The sequence below is a fragment of the Aythya ferina genome, assembly GCF_964211825.1.
Source record: "Aythya ferina genome assembly, chromosome: 7".
In the NCBI taxonomy this organism is placed as follows: Eukaryota; Metazoa; Chordata; class Aves; order Anseriformes; family Anatidae; genus Aythya; species Aythya ferina.
Window position 1 is genome coordinate 30,919,750 of NC_140302.1, and position 18,553 is coordinate 30,938,302.

Below are 18,553 nucleotides of genomic sequence, written 5' to 3' on the forward strand. Positions count from 1 at the left end.
TTCCTCTCTCCCCGGCTGCCGAACTGCTCGATGCAATTTTCAAAGCAGCCCTGTGATTATCTCAGGATGTCTGGAAAAAAAAAAAAAAAAAAAAAGGAAAAAAATAGTTTTTTTTTTTTTTTTTTCCAGTTCAGATTCATTTTGCAGTCCCGGGGAAGTGTAAATACGCAGAGGCAGATCGCGTCTCTTCCTACGAGAAAGAAAAGTTTCTCTTTCTCTTTTCGGTGCTCAGGAGCCGAGATCCCATCGGGTTCAGCACCCCAAACACCCGCCGTGTTTAGGGCACTTTCTGAGCCTGGCTCCTTCCAACGCAGCCAGCCGTCTGGCGGTACCGCCGGCTCAGTGAGAGGTGCTGCAGAAAAGGGGCGAGGGGACTTGAAAAGTTGAACCTCGGGCTGTTCCCAAGGCACACAAGGGGGCAAATCCGCCTCAGCCCGGCGGGGCCGTGCCTTTCTGCGCCCGGCGGCCGGGAGGAGAGCTTCTCCCCACCGTGCGAGAGGCGCACCGCGCTGCAAAATCCCTCAGAAACCTTGAGTTACGCCTTCCCTGCGAGCACCTCTCTCACTTCGTCCTTGCCATCGCATGCACGTGTGTCTGTGCTGTCCGTAGGTGCAGCCGCTCCGGGCCGGGGAGCACACTTATGTTTACACGGAAAGCGAACTTGTCCCCGCACCGAGTGCGCGCAGCGCGGCGCACACAAAGGGAAAGGCGTCCCTAAACAAAAGGCGTAAAAACCCGGCATCCTCGCCGGGTTTTGTCCCATCTATTTAGCCCGGTTTGCTGTCGTGTTAAAAATATCAGCTATCGGGGAGCGGGGAAGGCGCCCAGAGTTCAGCTCGCCCTTTACTGGAAAGAAGCGAGGACCTTCCCGCACCGCTTCGACAGCGTTTTGGAGCCTGGTTTAATGCGGCGGAGTAACGGATTCTTTGTGGATAAAGTGGGAAGGAAAAAGAAAACAAAGTGCATGAACGAAGGAAAGAAACGCTGGGCTGGTTTTAAGCCTCCCCCCGTCCCCTCGGTTCGACAGAAACATTAATTTACATTAGCAATTCTGCATCTTTAAGATAAATTACACAGCGGCGTAATAGATTTAAAGCACGCCAGATTTTTTATCATTAATTGTAAATGTGCAAAATACCTGCTGGTACTTCACTTTAGAAGAATGTAATTGGCAAAAATGGGAGGCTGATGAATAGATAATAGATCCTTAACTACCAATAAACAGTAAGCACCAGCCAAGAGTATTAGGATGTGATCATAATTATTCCGCGGCCCCAGCCAATGGGAGGAGGAGAACTCAGCCCTAAAATCATCCCCGGACCCAAAGGTAATCGCGAAAATCCGGCCAGGGCCGGGACCGGAGACTCGCTCCCCTGTCCCGTAGGGGAGCGCCCGGCGGGGCCCGGCTCGCACCATGCCGCTGCCCTGCGCTTTGTCTGCGGCCCCTCGCCGTGCGGGGGGGCACCGCTAACTTTGCAGGAGGAGGGCAGCCCGACCCCGCAGCGGCACACGACGCCTTCTCCGAGCGGGGCACCCCCCCGGGACGGCGGGGCTCCGTGCACACCGAGGTAACCCCCGGGGGGGGGCCGGCGGAGCCGCGCTGCTTTCCTCCTTCCCTCCCCTTCCCCGCACCCCGCGGAGAGATGCGGAGCCCCCCCAGCCCGCACCGCCCCCGTCCCCCTACCTCGGTCGCCCGCAGCCGGGGGCGCTCTGCGCTGCGCGGGGCTTGCGCGGGCAGGGCCGGGCGGGTGCCGCGCTCCCCCCGCGCCGCTCTGCGCGCTCCCGGCGCACTCCGATCCGCGGCTCCATCCCTCCCGATGGCGCTGCCCGGCGCTCGCCTCCCCTCTGACGCACTTTAAAGAGTCTCCCCCTTCAACCTCAAGGCGAGTAATAGCGACCAATCATCAAGCCATTTACCAGGCTTCAGAGGAAGCTGTTTATGTGATCCCAGCACTAATTAGGCTCATGAACTAACAAATCGTTTGCACAACTTGTGAAGGGGCCGATCACATCCATGGATTGTCTTTGGACTTAGGGAGGGAGGGGGGGGCGACCGCCTTTTCCTTGCAGGAGGGAAACTTCTCCCAGCAACTTTTTTTTTTTTTTTTTCTTGTGTGTGTGTGTGTGTGTGCGTGCGTGTGTCTCCCTTTTGGGTACCGCTGGCTGCCGCTGCCTCCTTTCCTCCAGCCCCTGTCTATTTATGTGTGTATCTATCCCTCCTCAAGTCACTCCCTGCTGCAAACTTCCCCGGATCGCCTCCCGCGCACCAGAGAGCCAGGCAGAGATTCGCTCGGGGACTCTCGCCGCGGCAGCATGTTTCAGCCCGCACCCAAGCGGTGTTTCACCATCGAGTCGCTGGTGGCCAAAGACAGCCCCTTGCCCGCGTCTCGCTCCGAGGATCCTATCCGGCCGGCGGCGCTGAGCTATGCCAATTCCAGCCCGATGAACCCTTTTCTCAACGGCTTCCACTCCACCGGCAGGGGGGTCTACTCCAACCCGGACTTGGTCTTTGCAGAGGCCGTCTCGCACCCGCCGAACCCGGCCGTGCCGGTCCATCCCGTGCCCCCTCCCCACGCCCTGGCCGCCCACCCGCTGCCCGCCTCGCACTCCACGCACCCGCTCTTCGCCTCGCAGCAGAGGGACCCCTCCACCTTCTACCCCTGGCTAATACACCGCTACCGGTATCTGGGCCAGAGGTTCCAAGGTACGTGCAACTTTTCCTCTCCCCCCTTTTCCCACCTGCGGCCGGGCTTCCCCCGTCCATCCCCAGCCCTTCCCCGGCCCCTATCCATCCCCCGGCCCCCGGGAGCCGTCGGAGCCCGGCGGGTCGAGCTCGGCTGCGGGTTTGCTCTCGGTTTGGGTTCCCCTCGAGCAAGATCAGGGAACGGCCGGCCCCGGCTTCCCCGGGTTTTTGCTCCCCGAAAGAAGCGGGGCTGGAAAAGCCGCCTGGGTATTTTAGTTCAAACCTCCTCAGCGACCCCGAAAGCCGGGAGGGGTGCGCGGGTGGCGCCCCAGCAAGGACTGGGACGGAGCCCAAAGAAGGAGAAGGGGGAAAAAAATAAAAATAAAAGCCCAGCGCAGGAGAGAGCCGAGGATATGGGGCTGCCGTGAGAGCCGGGACTGAGGGCCGGTGCAGGCAGGGAAAGCCTCCGGGCTGCCGAGTGATCGCTGCCCAGCTGAGGGAAAAGAACCAAACCCAATGGCGCCCAATCAATAAAATCCCCCTTCTTTAACCCTTTGCGACCGGCAGCGTCTTCTCCGAAGGGGGAGAAGATTTCCTCCAGTAATGGGTCCAGTCCCTGCTTCTTTCGTTAAACCAGCGAACAAACAAACAAAAAAAAATCAGCTTCCTCTCGGAGAACTCCTTTTTTTTTTTTTAATTTTTTTTTTTTCAAAATTTATTTGTTATTTCCCAACGAAAACAAACCACCTGCGAGCCCCCTTTTTTTCCCTGGCCTTCCGCAGCCGCTGCAGCCGGGCTGGAAAAGGAGCCGCTCTCCCCGAAGCCAGGCGGACCGAGATACGAGCTGGATTATTACCCTCGCAGAATAAAATTACAGGTTTCGCTCACCAAATTATTTGTCACAGCCATCAGGCGATTGGGAAGGAGCGGGAGATGAAAGGCGGAAACGTCCCGGTGTTGAGCCACAGCCTGCTCCCAAACACACCCTCCTCCTGCTGCTGCTGCAACGATTTTTAAGGCACTTGCGGGGAGAGACCCTCGGTGGGTTTTCCACCTTGGATGGACCGATTTGAGGAGATGCAGGGGCCAGCCGGGAGAGCGACCCCCTACCCCCCAAAAAAAATATATGTATATAAAATAAAAAAAAAATAATAAAAAAAAAATCCCTGCTCCACAGCAGGCCGGCTCCGGTGGGCACCCCGGGGCCTCCCCGAAGTTTGTCCCCCCCCCGGGACCAGGGGGGCGAAGGGGAGAAGGAGGCCCCGGAGAGGGAAGCGGGGCCCGGCGGCGGAGCGGAGCCGTGCTGGGCCGGGCCGGGCCGGGTCGTGCCGGGGCCGCGCTCGGAGCCTTGCCCTGCCTCCCAGGAAATAAATAAGCAAACAAACACAGAGAGATACGGTGGGTGAGAGAGAGCAGGGCAGCTGTAGGATGAAGCCGCAGACACCGCAGCCGGGCTCTGGCCAGTTCCTTTACTTTTTTTTTTTTTTTTTTCCTCGTGTGTTTTTAATAGTGCTGCCTGCCTCATGTTTACGATTTGATTTTCTCCCCATTCTCTCCTTTCCCTACTTATTGCTAGCACCTAGTTATCGAAATAATATTTTTTAAAGTCTCTTTCTGAATAAAAATGGGAAAGAGAGAAAGAGGGAAGAAGGGAGGGAGAAAGAAGAGGCAGAGCTCTCCAGCGGGTAATGGTGGGAGACCCAAATTCTTGCGCTAAAAACTCCTCTCGAGTGCTTTTGGGGAAGGTGTTTTGCTAATCCCCGTTTTGCCCTGCTGCCCAGGGAATGAAACCAGCCCGGAGAGCTTCCTATTGCACAACGCACTGGCCAGGAAACCCAAACGGATCCGTACAGCTTTCTCCCCATCCCAATTACTGAGACTGGAACATGCCTTTGAGAAGAACCATTATGTAGTAGGAGCAGAGAGAAAACAGCTGGCACACAGCCTCAGCCTCACGGAAACTCAGGTAAGGGGAAGCAGCTGCGGCCGGGGACGAAGCGAAAAAGCCGGGGGACGGGGGCGAAAACCCCGTGCAAAAACCCCGTGCAGAGGTTTAGGCCTCCGCGAAGTGGGGGCGACGTGGTTCTCGTCCCCGTGTGGCTGCGTGTGATAAAAACTCGCTCGGTTTTGAGGGCCATCGCCTTCCTTGGGGTGGCCGCTGGAAGCCCCGGAGCTCGGGTGCCACCGCAGGGACCCCGGCGTGGGAAGGGAGCGGCGGGGATGGCGATCCGCTGATGGCAAATGCGAGCCCCCGCTCGGTTTTTTTGAGAGCCCGGTGTGCCCCTCGAAAATATTTACAAGTTAGGGAAAAAGCCCAGAAAACAAAAGGCGGAGGGGGAAGGAAAAACAAAACAAAACAAAACACCTCTTTGGATCCCGGGATGGAAATGCGGTTTTTTTGGATAGCTTTGCGCTCATTTCCAGCCCCGGGTCCGGCAGAGGCGAAACGAGGAATGAGCTGGGGAGGCTACGAAGATTAAAAATAAAAGCGGAGAAATTACCGATGGCAATGAGCCCCCTTCCCACCCTCACCCCCCCCGCCGCCTGGCCGCGGTCCAGGGCTCCAGCGGAGCCCGCTGCGCTCGGGGCCGGCCGGGGAGCGGGGGGCTCGGCGGGCACCCCCCGACGGCCCGGCCCCGACGGCTCGGCCCCGAGGCGAGGGCGCTTTCCACGGGGTTTTCTCGTCGCCGGAAGAGAGGCCGGGCTTTTGGGGGGGTTGTTGTTGTGGTGGTGGTGGTGCTGCTGGTGCCGCTGCCGGGCTTTTGTTTTGCGCCCTTCCAGGAGGATCGTGGAGAGAGGGCTCCAGATGGGGATTGTCTTCGCTACAGTATGGGGCACTGTACTTTAAAAAAAATAATAATAATACCCAGCCGCAGCCTAGTTCAAAGTTCCCAGTAAACAGAGCGTTCTCCGGGCGGATTAAGTTGTAACACTTTTTTTTTTTTTTTTTTTTTTTTTTTTTTAACTCCTTTTCGTGGGGGAAGCAATAAAGAGGTTGGAGCTTTTGTTTTAAAATGTCTCCCTAACAAAACAATAAAAAGGGATCGCCACTTTTATGAGGTTCTCCGAACAAGGGACCGGTCACAGGCTTATTTCCACTGGAAAGCTGTATTTAAGGTGGTCTTTGTGCTGCTTGATTCCGAAGCTGGTTGGGGTCTTTTGTCCGGATGTCAAACCCCCAGTCCCCTACAAATGAGCTCCCTTTTGGGAGATCAGCGTGCAGAAATGAACCGTCCTCCCCTTCAATTAGCAAACTAAAAGCAAATTAAACTCACCCCTTGTTCCCCGCTCAGCTTTTTAATGGGGGACTTTTGGAGAATATGAAAATGCAGCAGAGATGTGTGTCCGGCCGGGCAGGTCTCTGTTCTGAAGAGGCAGCGAAGCGGGTTAAACCAGCTTATTAAAATGCTCCAGTTCCCTTTTCCCCCCTCGCTGGGGCCTTTATCAGGCACTTTCAGACAGAACCAGAGTTTAAACTGCTTCGGGAAAAAAAAAAATGTTTACCTTTGGCCACTACGAGGAGTGTGGCCAGCCCTGGAGATAGCTCCCAGATCAATACTATCTGTAATTAAAGCACTGAAGTCAGCTGCCGGATGGTTAAGTCAGATTTATTCGGGGCTGAACAAATCCGGGGGGGCATTTAGGACGGCATTTAGGACAGGTTTCGCCGTCAGACGATCGCTCCTGGACGGCGAGCCCTGCGGAGGCGCTCGGGGCAGCGCCGGACGTTTTTAATTTAGGCCTTTTTTTTTTTTTTTTTTTTTTTTTTTTTGGTCTGGTTTGGTTTCATTTTATTCACTTCTCCAAGAGCAAGATCTCACCCTCACACCCCGTTTAGGGCCGAGCTTCTCGCTGGGCTCTGTGCGCATCGCTCCCGGTGGCCGCGCCGCGCCGTGCCGTGCCCTACCGTGCTGGGCCGGGGGCTCCCGTGCGGTGGACACCCCGCAACCGACCCGGTGTCCCCGGAGCATCCCTGGGCTCACTTTCCAGCCGCTGGAGCCCCGCAGCCCCCAGGGGGAGCGGTACAGGGGGGCGCCCCGCCGTCGTGGCGGGCGGTGCGGGGAGGCGGCCGGCGGCACTGCGCGCACCCCTGCGCGGAAACTGCGCGGCCCTGCGGGGGGTGTGGGGGGCTGCTGCAGGTGTCTGGAGGGGCTCAGGTGCTCCCAGGGGTGCGGGGGTCCCCGGACCAGGGTAGAGGCCAGGTAGAGGGCGGCGGGCTAACGGGCGGTGCCTTTCGTCCCGCAGGTAAAAGTATGGTTTCAGAACAGGAGGACGAAGTTCAAGCGGCAAAAGTTGGAGGAGGAAGGTTCAGACTCACAACAGAAGAAAAAAGGGACTCATCACATTAACCGGTGGAGGATCGCCACCAAACAAGCCAGTCCAGAAGAAATCGACGTCACGTCGGACGATTAAAAAAAAAAAAACACGAACTGGCACTTTTGGACTTTTTCAAGCCAGCCACCCCACCGAGATAAAGTGTTAGAGGCTCACACACCCCGGCGTGGCGGTGCGGGGAAGGGACACCGGGATCTTCTTCATCAAATCGCCATCCCCGTCTGGGAGGGCAGCCGCGAGTGAGCGAGGGCGAGACCGCGAGAGGTGCAGGCTGGGGCACCGCTGGCACAACTCTGGCAAAGGGGATCTGTCAATCAGAGCCAAAACTCTCCGGGACGAGGTGATTGACAGGTATTCCGTTTCTCGCAGTCCACTTTTAAAAACGTAACGTCAAAAAAAAAAAAATTCGGAAAAAAAAATCTTAAAAAAAAAATCTTAAAAAGAAAAAAAAAACGAAAAAAAAAAAAGAGAGAAAGAAATAGTACCACCTTGCAGGACGTTTTTTGCACTTCACAGTTTTTTTTCCGTCTTTAAAAGAAAAATTTCCATAAGCAGCCAAAACCCACACCTGTTTCAGAAACTTGAATTGCATGTGTAAAGCCGTCTGGGCATAAAAAAAAAAAAAAAAAAAAAAAAAAAAAAGGAAAAAAAGAGGAAAAAATTGAAAAAAAAAATACCCCGGTTCCTAAAGACAGAAACGAATTGTAATTTTTCTCCCTTTAAGACAGGTTCTGTGTGCTTTTTAATTTTATTTTACGAGAAATGTGCAGTCTGTAAACATTTTATGATAACTTCTGGCGTCAAAGTGTTTGTGAAAGCTAAATGAAGTAGCAGTAACAAAGCATAGAGTTCCTTCCCGATGGACAAACACGGGGAGGGGGAGGGGGGGGACAGGGAGGGTTGGGGGGGCTGGGGCTGGTGATAACTTTTTCTGCCAAAAAAAAAAAAAAAAATCAAATTAAATTACCCCCCCTCTCCCTCCCCTCTCCAATTATATCCCCATCGTGAAAACGGCTGGTGATTATTTTTTACCACAACTAAAGCGCAAACCCTGCCACCAGGTTTGGCGGTGGGGACACCTCCCAGGCTGAGAGGATCCAGAGAAAAAGGACTTAAAATCGCGGATTGATTTTTTTTTTTTTCCTAATGGCCATTGGGGCAATTTTCAAGCACTGACCTTATAACGTTCCGAGATCATAGAGCTACTAAAAAAAAAAAAAGAAAAAAAGGAAAAAAAAAGTGACAAATGTTTCCTTCATGTCTTCTATACCAGAATGTAAATATTTTTGTGTTTTGTGTTTAATTTGTTAGAATTCTAACACGCTATATACTTCCAAGAAGTATGTCATTGTCAATATTTTGTCAATAAAGATTTATCAATATGCCCTACAATTTGGAGCCATCTATTTCCCCCCCTCCCCAGACTTTTTCTCGCTCCGGGCGCTGGAGCCGCGCAGCGCATTCCTGCGGCCACGGGCGCATCGCCTTCATGAAGCCGCTCGCTTGTAAACAGACCTCTAAAAATAAGCCGCAGAGCCCCACTCGCCGTAAATAAACACCTTGAAAAAAAAAAAAAAAAAAAAAAAAAAGACACAGAAAAACAAAGCCAGCCCCTTCCCCGCTCGGAACCCGAGCCGCGATGGGAGGCTGGCCCGCAGCAACAGCCCGGCAGAAAGGGAGAGTGCTGCTGCAGCAGGGGGTTTCCTTTGCAGAAATATGTATTTTATTTTGCGGGAAAGATTTTTTTTTTTTAATTTCCCTGCTCTTGTCTTTGACATCCCCTCCGCAGGTCGCTGCAGAGGCTGCGCCCCAGCCGCCCGTGTCCCCGCCGCTGCGGGAGCGATTCTGGGCTCTGCGGAAAACTCCAGCCTTAAAGACCTAGGGGGGAGAAAAAAAAGTAAAAAAAAAAAAAAAAAAAAGTTGTTCTGGGTCCTTGAGGAAACTAGCTGGTTTTCTGGGGGTACACAGTTGTTTTTTCATGCTTCATTTGCTCCTTAGCCTGATAGACTGCATTAATCAGTTTTATTTCCATTGATAGAGAAACCTCGTCTGCTCTGTTCGAGCTACAAAGAATCCTGCAAGCTTTTGTGAAAGTGCAAATCAGTTTAGGCAATTATCATACCAGGAATATGAAGGGGAAAGAGGAGGCATTGCCCAGTGGTCTCCTTTAATCTCTTAATCCGTGGATCCAGGGGGGCTAGTTGGACATAATTTAGGACAATCTGACTACCCTTTACACTGTGATAAGGCGAAGTTACAATGCATCGCGAAAATACGAGCTTTGTTAAACATCCTGCCTTGAAAAGTTAAGATTAGACATTCCGTGCACGTGTTGGCTCTATCGGGTACTATGCAAATTTTTATTTAAAAAAAAAAAAAATCCGATTTTATTATTTTTTTTAACCATCGCTCCCTATACAATCCCGGTGACTTTCCATTCACCGGCGCTCCAAACACGAGAGAGGCCCAGGCAGGGCTCGGACGCATGTCGCAATGCGGGTCCCTTCCATTTCAACCCGGGCTAATTATTTCGTGGAGCTATTCCCAAGGTAAACTTCTCCCGTCGCCTTCCCCCCTTCCCGAAGAGCTGACGGTGCAGGTCGGGCAGCGAAGCAGGGCGCACATTTCCCCTCGCTCACCTCGCCCAAGTTAGCCTGCGCTCCACTTCAAACCCATGCAAATGGGCAAACATTAAACGGGTCGCGGCTGAACAGCAGACTCGGGCCTTCCTAGAAATTGTTTCCCATCTTGATAAAAGGCTTATTTCTGCAGGAACCATATACTTTTTCCCCTCCTTTAAAAAAAAAAAAAAAAAAAAAAGTGAAGAGAGAAGAGGGAGAGAGGGAAAAAAATTAAGCGTCCTATGTAGCGTAACAGCAATAAAATCTTCAGAGAATGCCATTAGCTTTGAAAAAAAACCCTAAAAGCTTTATTACAAACCAAGCTTTGAAAATAGGGGGGATTAGGAGTCTGAAAGGGTCCCACAATGGTTAGAAGAAAAGGTTTCATGCTAATGAGGTTAATGCCCTTTGTATCTCAGGACTCCACAACTTCATTACTCCCTATCTCCGGCTGCACCAAGCGGCTCAGAACACTGCAATCCACTCCAGCTCTCCCCTGCCTTGCCTAGAGAAGGATTTGATAGCAGCTCTGTTCAAACTAGATAATTATATCTTTTCAAGTCGGAATTAAGATAAAGAAAGTGAAGCAAAGGCGGCTAGCCTTGATCCACTGCAAACAAATTTGGCGCACTTTCTAGTCTCTCTCCCCCTGCCTCAATAGGCAGGACAGTCAGCTTATTAGACCCTCATTTGCTTTATTAATTCATCTATTTAAAGTGGCAGGATTAGAGAGAGGGAGAGAGAGGGAGAAGACAAATGCGGGACAGTGGATGCCAGGCAACGTGGAAATATAAATATTGGCGAGATGCTATCCGAGCGGTGTTTAAAAATACATTTTATATTAAATAACTGCGCGGGGTGGGGGAGGGAGGGTACGTTTCGGGTGGCGAATTGCAGGCTCGGGCGGATTTTTGCCGCTTTTTCGAATGCGATTTTGGGTGCCTGCTCGCAGCCCCCGGACGGACAGATGGACAGACGGACGGGAGGAGCCGGGAGGTGCAGGGGGCTCTACCCTTGGAGCCCCCAGCCCCGGCCCCGCTGCGATCCCCCCCCCCGCTCGGGATGCGCGGTGCGGAGTCGGGGGCTGCGGGGCGAGGGGCTGGCGAGTGGGTGCGTGGCGGAGCCGCTGCTTGCCCCGCGGTCTCCCCCCGGCTTTTGCTCTTGTTTTAGGTTAAATGTGTCCCCCTCCCCTCCCCGTCCCTTCCCCAGACGTGTCACCGCGGAGCAGCGGCCGCAAAGCGGTGCGGTGGAATGGGGTGGGATGGGGTGGGGTGGGTGGGGGTCCCGGTTGCGGGCCCCCTCCCCAAACCCCGTCCCCACCGCCTCCTCCCGCCCCTTCCCTTGCAGATGGCGAGGTGGGGAGGGTCAGATCCTGACCTCGACGCTTCCCAGCTTTGCTCCGCACTCGGGATCTTGCCCCTCTCGCCTTGGGGTTTTTAACCCTTTCCCTCGAACAAAGCCGGCGGCTCCCGGCCCCCACGACCACCCCTCCTCTCCCGGCTCGCCCCCCCGCACCCCTCTCCTGTCCCCCGGGCCGCTCTGGGGGCGAGGGCAGGTCCCTTCGGAGCCTTCTCTTCGGGGCGTTTCGCCACGCTGTTTTCCTTTTACCTCCCCCCTTTGATGGATCTCGCCGTTACCTCGCAGGGCTTGGCGGAAATTAGCAGTTCCCCTTAATTAGCGAACGGCCTATCTGCCCGGCTGGTAGGAAATAGGCGAAGTCAGGGCAGCGTTCCCCGATAAGGAGCATCTCCCGGCCCCTGCCCCCTTAGCCAGCAGCCCTCCTTCCCTGCTCGGTGCTCCTGCAGCTCCCATTTACTCCTGCCAAGGGCTGCAGGTGGGAATTTAGGGCACCCCCTGGCCCCCAGCCTCAACCCATCCCTTCTTCTGGCGGGGCAGCTGGCTTAGTCGGGGAGCCCAGGCCGTGGTCCTCCTCTGGAAAGAGAATGGGCCATTAATCGCCAGCCCCCGCTGGCTTTTAATCACCTTGCTGCAATTAGCGCCTGTTGCGGGAGCCCCGGGGATGGAGACCGGGGGGCTGCGGGTGAGCCCCCCGCTTTCCTGCCCCTCGCTGTCCCCGGGCCGGCCACACGGCATGGCATGGCACGGCATGGCATGGCACGGCTCGGCTCTGCTCCCAGCTCTGCCCCGCGCCCCCCGAGCTCTCCCGGCTTTATAGGGGCGCTGGGCACCGCAAGCAGCGGGGCTGACGTCGGGCAGAACTCGATCCGGCCCGCTTCGCTCCTGCTCCCGAAACTGAGCCTTGAAATGAGAGAACAGCCTCTACACAATTCCCATGGCCTTGACATAAGGTACAGCGATAAATATACACCACTAATGAGCAATTACCATATAATCACCTTCCAATTAGCTCGCATAATGATGAATTAAACATTCTAGCCTGCTGGATTAGGTTTCTTACTTTGTATATTATTTACGAAGGCTAGCTTCTGCTGAGCACCAAATATCAAATTAGATAGGGAATTTTCAGATGGGGGTAATTACGCATTCACTGCATGCCCGGAGTTTTTGTCACCGGCTAAGTAAAGTGTATTGGAAGGTAGTGTCCATCCTTTTATGTCCTTCCCCTTTGATGTCTTAAAACAAAGTCCACGCTTTTCCACCAATGCTCTGCACGTCGCCCCCAGGATTAATCCTTCTTCCTTCCCTAAGGGGGGACCGAGAGAAAGACGGGCTGATTTGGTCCCTGGGACAGTTAAATAACGAGGAGCTGTCGCTGGGGACAGCCGGGGGGCTCTCAGGCACCCAGTCCCCCGGCCCCAGGGCTGCAGCGCGGTGGGAGGCTGCAGGCAGCACCCTCCCCTGTTGGGCGGACAGGGAGAGAAAAGCTCCGGCCCCCGCTTCTCCAGGACACCCCCCCGCGATGCTCCGCACACGCCGGGATCTGATGTCACCCTCGGTCTTTGTCACCCTGGGGATCCCAAACCAGCGAGTGTCTGGGAGTGAGGGTGGCCGGGGAAGGGCTCCTGCCCCCGGGGAGCCGCTCTGGGGATGGGGGCGATGCTCCCTGCGGGGGGGGGGTGAGAGGGGACGATGCCTCCCCGCAGAAGGAGAGAAGGTCTCGAAGGCAGAGGTCAGGAGCTCGGTGTCAGCCGGGGGAGGGATGGGGGGCGGCAGGGAGGAGCCCGGACCCTTCATCTTTTCCTAATTTGTGCCCGAGCACGGCGCGCATCTGGCAGGGAACCGCGGTGCCTACCTAAAACGTCCCTAAACGCCCTTTCGGGGGTTGTGAGGGAACCCGTCCCTCTATCCCCTACTCCTGTTGCCCGGAGATAGAAGGGCTCCGGTCCTGGGGAGCAGAGAGCAGGGTGGGTGCCCCTCCGTCCCCTCTCCGCACCCCCGGCCGGCACAGCACCCACCCCCCCGGGGAGGCTCAGCCATCCCCGAGAGATCGGCGGTGCTGGGTTTCACCCGCTTTTTTATTTATTTTTTGGCCATATAATAGTGTTAAAGAAAAAAAAAAAAAAAAAAAAAAAAAGCAGGAAGAATTCAAAACAATTTCAGTTCTGACTGCGAGCGTTGACTGAATGAGTGCTGGTGACCTGGCCCCAAACAAACTATTTAGATAAGATGCGGAAACTCAGCTGTCAAGTCCCGAGCGTCTGGAAAGAGCAGCTGAGCCCAGCCTCCGAGTAGTGAGAAGGTCCTGAATTCCCTTGTTTTTGTGGCTTTCATTCATAGCTTTATCGGTAATTGAACAACCTTTTTGTGGTTTTGCTGGCTTCGCAGAGTGCGTGGAGTCCCGACTGCGCTAAGGCCGGGCAGGGGGATACAGCCACGGCTGTTATTTTATCTTTCGAGCAGCAAGTTGGTATCAGAGGCAGGGAAGAAACTGCATTCTTGTGGGTTGCGAGAGAGATATTCCCAGATAAACTCTTCTCTGATCTCGTTTATAATCCACACGATCACGGTTATTTTATTTGGCATATGTAAGCTCGAGATGTTTGCTATGACGGGATATTTAGGACCCAAATATGATTATAAAAGCCTTTTCCAGAGTGTTATCTCCTGTATCGCCCACCTTGTCCCGGCAAAGCCGCTGCCTTTTTGCAGAGGTCTTTAAGCCCGACCCGTGCCTGCTTTACGTGGGCTGTCAGACTTTGTTCCTCGGAGCTACGAAAAAAAAAGAACGAAAGAGGAAGACGGGATTTGGAAGAGTAACGGCTGCTCAAATAACACTTGAAAGGGTCTTTTCATAAGAATAACGTTATTTTACTTTAATTCCCGGGGAATGCAAAATAAGAAGAAGCCAGATCTAAGAAATAGCACTGGCTAAAATCAGAAAGAGAGAGAGAGAGAGAGAGAGAAAGAAAGAAAGAAAGACTGAAAGAGAGAGAGAGAGGAAAGAAAAGGATAGAAAGAAAGAAAGAAAGAAAGAAAGAAAGAAAGAAAGAAAGAAAGAAAGAAAGAAAGAAAGAAAGAAAGAAAGAAAGAAGGAAAGAAAGAAAGAAGGAAAGAAAGAAAGAAGGAAAGAAAGAAAGAGGAAGAAAAAGAAAGAGAAAAAGAGAGAGAAAGGGAGGAATAGAAAAAGAGAGGAATAAAGAAAGAGAAAGGAGAAAAGAACAGACTGAAAGGACAGACGAAAGAAAGACAGACAGAAAGAGAGAAAAAGAAAGGAAGAAAGAAGAAAGAAAAAGAAAAAAGAAAGAAAGAAAAGGAAAGCAAAAGAAGGAAAGGGAAGAGAAGGAAGGGAAGCAGTGTGAGAGCAGAGCCCGTCTCGCAGCGTGGCACTTGATGAAGATGTCACCCAGAAGTGTCACAGGGAGTACAGGGAAGGGTCGCGAGTTCAGCCGCGGACCGGCTGGGAGATTCACGCCAATTTGCCTTCGGCAGAGTCAAGGGCTTTCGGAAATCCGCTTTCTTCCCACCATTGTGGCGAAGTCCCGAAAGGTTTTGGGGTCGGGCTTTTTTTACCGCGTGTCTCGGGCAAGATGCGAGCGACCCCGGCGATCCCCTGCGAGGCGGCGGGGCCGTTCCGCCCGCGCAGCACCGAGCACCGAGGGGACCGGGGATGTTTTGGGGTCCGGGGGGGCTGCCCGACCTCCCCTGTGCCGGGTCCCCCCTCCACAACCCCGGTCCCCCGCTGAGGGACCCGGGGCAGGACGGAGATGCGGCGATGGGATGCTGGAGCGGAGCCTTCACCTTGGTCACTGCCGGTTTTCAGCGCTGCCCTCCTGGGATCCCCCCCTCCCAGGAAGGAGGTGTCGCGGTCACCGGCTCCGCCGTGTCCCCGTGTCCCTGTCCCTGCCCCAGCCGGTCCCTGCGCGCTCCCCGTGGGATGCGCGCAGCGCTGCGGGACCTGCGACACCGCCCCCGTGTCCCCATCCACGGAACGGGGCCGCTTCGTCTTTTTGGGGCACCAGGCAGAAATTCAGGCAGCTTCCCTCTCCTGCCCGCGATTTAATGAGCAAGGAGTAACAGGCAACGTTTACACCGGTTTAATTAAGAAGGGCTCTTGTACCTTCAGGGGGATCGCATCATTTAACATGAAATATTCATACAGGAGGTTTCCCGAGCCGTTCCGTTTAATCATGCCTGCTGCAAACGAAGGGCTCTGCCTTTATGCATGTATGCCATTTGATGTGGATGTCCCCGCTTTTCCATCTGCACGCGGCCGGAAGGTAGCAGCTCCCTCCCTGCCGGCCCCCCCTTCTGCCAGACTCCCCCTTTTCCTCCCCTTCCCTTCTCTCCTTGTCCCGTCCCGTCCCGTCCCGTCCCGTCCCGTCCCGCCGGAGCTGTCCGCTGCCTCCCGCAGAAGGTGGGAGTGAGGCCGGCCTCCCTGCTCAGCCTCCCCGCTCAGCCTCCCTTCTCCGGCTTGCTCTCCCCCCTCGCCCTCCACCGAGATGTTTCGCATTGGGCTGGGCAAATGACTGCAATTATATATTCCTATAAAAAATAAAGGGGGTTTGGGGAGGGAGGTGTCACAAAACAAAACACACAGGAGGAAAAGAATGTGGTGTCACCTAATTTAAAGCAGTTCAAGTGGAAGCGCTGTCAATTCTTTAAGTAAATGATGCTGTGTTGATTCAGATGTTTCTCGCCATAATTGCTGGCTGAAGGGGAAGAGCAGCAGCTTGAAGCCGATGCAGAGGGAGGCTCAGGGCCTTGCCAGCCTCTCCCCTGCCTCCCTGGCTGGGCACCAGGTGGTTGGGGTTGTGCTGTCCAGGTGAGGAGGCAGGGACAAGGACATTTGTCTGGGAGACGATGAGCCACAGTGTGCATGGGCAGGTTTAGCCAGCAATCTTGTGTTTTTGGGGGGCAGTGCATGCAAATGGTGCCATAGGACCATAGTGCAATGAGTGGTGAGTGTGGCAGGAGTTCCCAGCCCCAGGCCAGTGACCTGGGAGTCTGCTGTCACCAGCACTCAGCTGGGAAGGGAGAGGAGAAGCAAAAGTACAGAGCAGAGAAAAAAAAAAAAAGTCTTTGGTTTATCTCAGAGTTGGTGGGGCTGCGAAGCTCCAGGATGGGGGAAGCCAGTTGCCCTGCAGCCAGGCTGTGACCCCATTTGCTGAGTGCAGTGTATAGCCTGTGGTTTAACGTGTTCTCCCAGTTTTTTTGGAGCACTTTCTCCCCTTCTTTCATTTGGCTCACGTCAGGTTTGGCACCAGCCCACTGGAAAGAAGAACCAGAGGGGCTCTGCAGAGCAGCGAGCGCTGTTCAGCATCTCTGCCTCTGCACGTCCCGGCCAGAAAACGGCTGTGTGATCGGAAAGTTCTGGAGGTATACGTAGGCCTTCACCCCTCCGCTGCCTCCAGAAACTTGGCTAGCACAAACCTCCCTCCTTCATTCATAACAACGTGCCGAGGGAGCTCCCGTCCTGCTCGCACAGGCGGGAATGTTTGGGTGGGAGCCTCGGTGCAGCACCCGCAGCCTGCGCCAAGCACCCCGGTGCTGAGGTCCACAAAGGGAACTCAAACAGGCTGAGACCAACTGTTTAAAAACAACTCCTTCACAAGGTTACTTTGCATCTGAAGGAAGAGATAGGCCCCTGCATAGCTGAAAGGAAAACACTAAATGATTTTTAACAGGTGACTTGGAATCGCCAGTGTTTTGAAGAGCTCAGGGCAGAAATCACGGCTTGTCCCCAGATTAAAATTGTTTTATAGAAAGTGGAAATCAGATGGGACCCAGAGAACTACCACCACCCTGGTGTATTTTTGTCAGCACCAAGCGGAAGACATAAAGTGTGTTTTAGTTTGCTTTATTTTATTGCAGCATTTCATACTTCCTTTTTATTTTATTTTAATTTTTATTTTTTAAAAACTGAAGGAATTACTGGGAAACTGATAAAAATGATCTTGTGTTCTTACTACAACCATATGGCCCAGGCCAGTGTCCCTTACTGAACAGAAACAGTCACCATTTCTGAAATGGTTGCTGGGTCACTCACAAGGAGACACTTTTTTTTTTTTTTTTAATTAATTAATTAATTACTTTATTTATTTTTTAATTATCCACAGATATTTCAAGCAGGTAAGTTTAAGGCATTTTGTTGCTGATGCGCTATTCCATCTCGCACATGCACACAGAGAAGAGCTGCTCAGAACACACTTGGATTCGAGTCCAAATCAATGAATAAATTACACAGATGGGTTTCATTGCTTCTATATTTGCTACATATAACAAATCAGCAAAAATGTTCAGCTCATTAGCTGGGACAATACAATGTTGGAAGGGTCAAATAAGAGCAAGAAAGAACTGCTCATCTTTTCCTGTGATGTGACTGGTGCTTGGCTGAACAACTGTGGTTCATATGAGACCTCTCTCTTAATATAACATACTTCTGCATATTTTGCGAGAAAGCCTGAAACATTAATACATGTCAGAATTAAAATAACTCTCTTAAAAAGGCTAAATTACATGTTTTGGAAAGTTCCAGCTATGTTCACCTCATGACGTTGTTTTGATGCAGAAGAACTGTCTTTTTTACAAGAAATAGCTTCAACCCAGTAGCAGCTAAATCGTTCCAGTGGATATATGTAGCATATCTGGGTTATATGCTACAGACCAGCAAATCTACATGCTCTTAAATAATGGTTTTACATGCTGTCTCACACATGCAGATAAGCAAATTGTGACAGAGCTGTGAAAGAGCTGTGCACATGCTTATGGTCCTTGCTCTGCACTGGCACATTTTCTTAGATTTTTAGGGTGACGCAAAATACCACCTCGTCTTTTCCTGCCTCTCCATTGTCACCGTGAATTATTAATTCATGATAAGATTGCTGTTCTGAACAGAGTCATTGGGCCAAACAGTGGGAACCCTTCCAGTTCTGGCCCAGGGATGAGGAGTGATGGAAAGGCACTGAGTGAGCTTTGCTTGAAAAAGAATGGATGCAGAAATTTGTGCAAAATTTGTGTCTGTCATGCTGAGACATGCTATTGCTATTGCTATTGCTATTGCTATTGCTATTGCTGTTACTGTTACTGTTACTGTTACTGTTACTGTTACTGTTACTATTACTATTACTATTATTATTTATTTCAATAAGGAGGATTTACACATCATGATAAATGAGGCTGCCTTTGGTGTGTGCCTGGTGTCAGAAGCCCTGACATTCACTGCTGGGATGCCTTGCAGGTGACCATGTAGTGGGATCCAACCAGCCAGCAGCACAGCAGGCATGCCACTGCCAAGTGAGGTGCTCAGTGTCCGTGTGTGCCTTCCTGCTTCTATGATCCTATGGTATTTGACTCTAGATTACTTTATATTTTTGTGCAGCTGACTTATACAGGCTCTGTGATCCATACATGGCCCAGAAAATCGTCTGAATGTCGCGAGGACCGTTAACAATTACGCATCTCTTGGACCATGCCTATTTAAGGAGAACCTCTCCCAGAGATACGGACCCACTGCTGGTTTGTGCTGCACCCCAGTGAACACTGGTGTGGCTCC

The 18,553-nt window shown here is 52.9% G+C and overlaps 1 protein-coding gene and 1 long non-coding RNA gene across 3 annotated transcripts; one reads left to right on the forward strand and one right to left on the reverse strand.

Annotated features, from left to right (window-relative positions):
* The first annotated feature begins 1,338 nt into the window (after positions 1-1,338).
* EMX2 (empty spiracles homeobox 2) lies at positions 1,339-7,159 on the forward strand. Of its 2 annotated transcripts, none has more exons than XM_084526816.1 (4): positions 1,339-1,568; positions 2,226-2,704; positions 4,465-4,649; positions 6,929-7,159. In XM_084526816.1, the coding sequence occupies exons 2-4, from the start codon at positions 2,314-2,316 to the stop codon at positions 7,094-7,096; spliced, it is 744 nt and encodes a 247-aa protein (XP_084382942.1). In that variant the 5' UTR covers positions 1,339-1,568; positions 2,226-2,313; the 3' UTR covers positions 7,097-7,159. The 2 variants fall into 2 exon arrangements, with proteins under 2 accessions (XP_084382942.1, XP_084382943.1); XM_084526817.1 differs by having other exon boundaries at positions 1,397-1,568; positions 2,188-2,704.
* LOC311440219 lies at positions 6,988-8,507 on the reverse strand. The gene is made up of 2 exons (XR_014695271.1): positions 7,986-8,507; positions 6,988-7,870 (listed from the first exon to the last, which is right to left on the reverse strand). It is a non-coding gene; the product is annotated as an uncharacterized lncRNA (long non-coding RNA).
* Positions 8,508-18,553: the final 10,046 nt, after the last annotated feature.

Bases quoted from the DNA above. Each gene is read 5' to 3' on its own strand.
- EMX2 (XM_084526816.1), top strand. From the start codon at position 2,314: ATGTTTCAGCCCGCACCCAAGCGGTGTTTCACCATCGAGTCGCTGGTG. The intron at 2,705-4,464 runs GTACGTGCAACT...CCTGCTGCCCAG, and splicing joins TCTGGGCCAGAGGTTCCAAG to GGAATGAAACCAGCCCGGAG. The intron at 4,650-6,928 runs GTAAGGGGAAGC...TTCGTCCCGCAG, and splicing joins TCAGCCTCACGGAAACTCAG to GTAAAAGTATGGTTTCAGAA.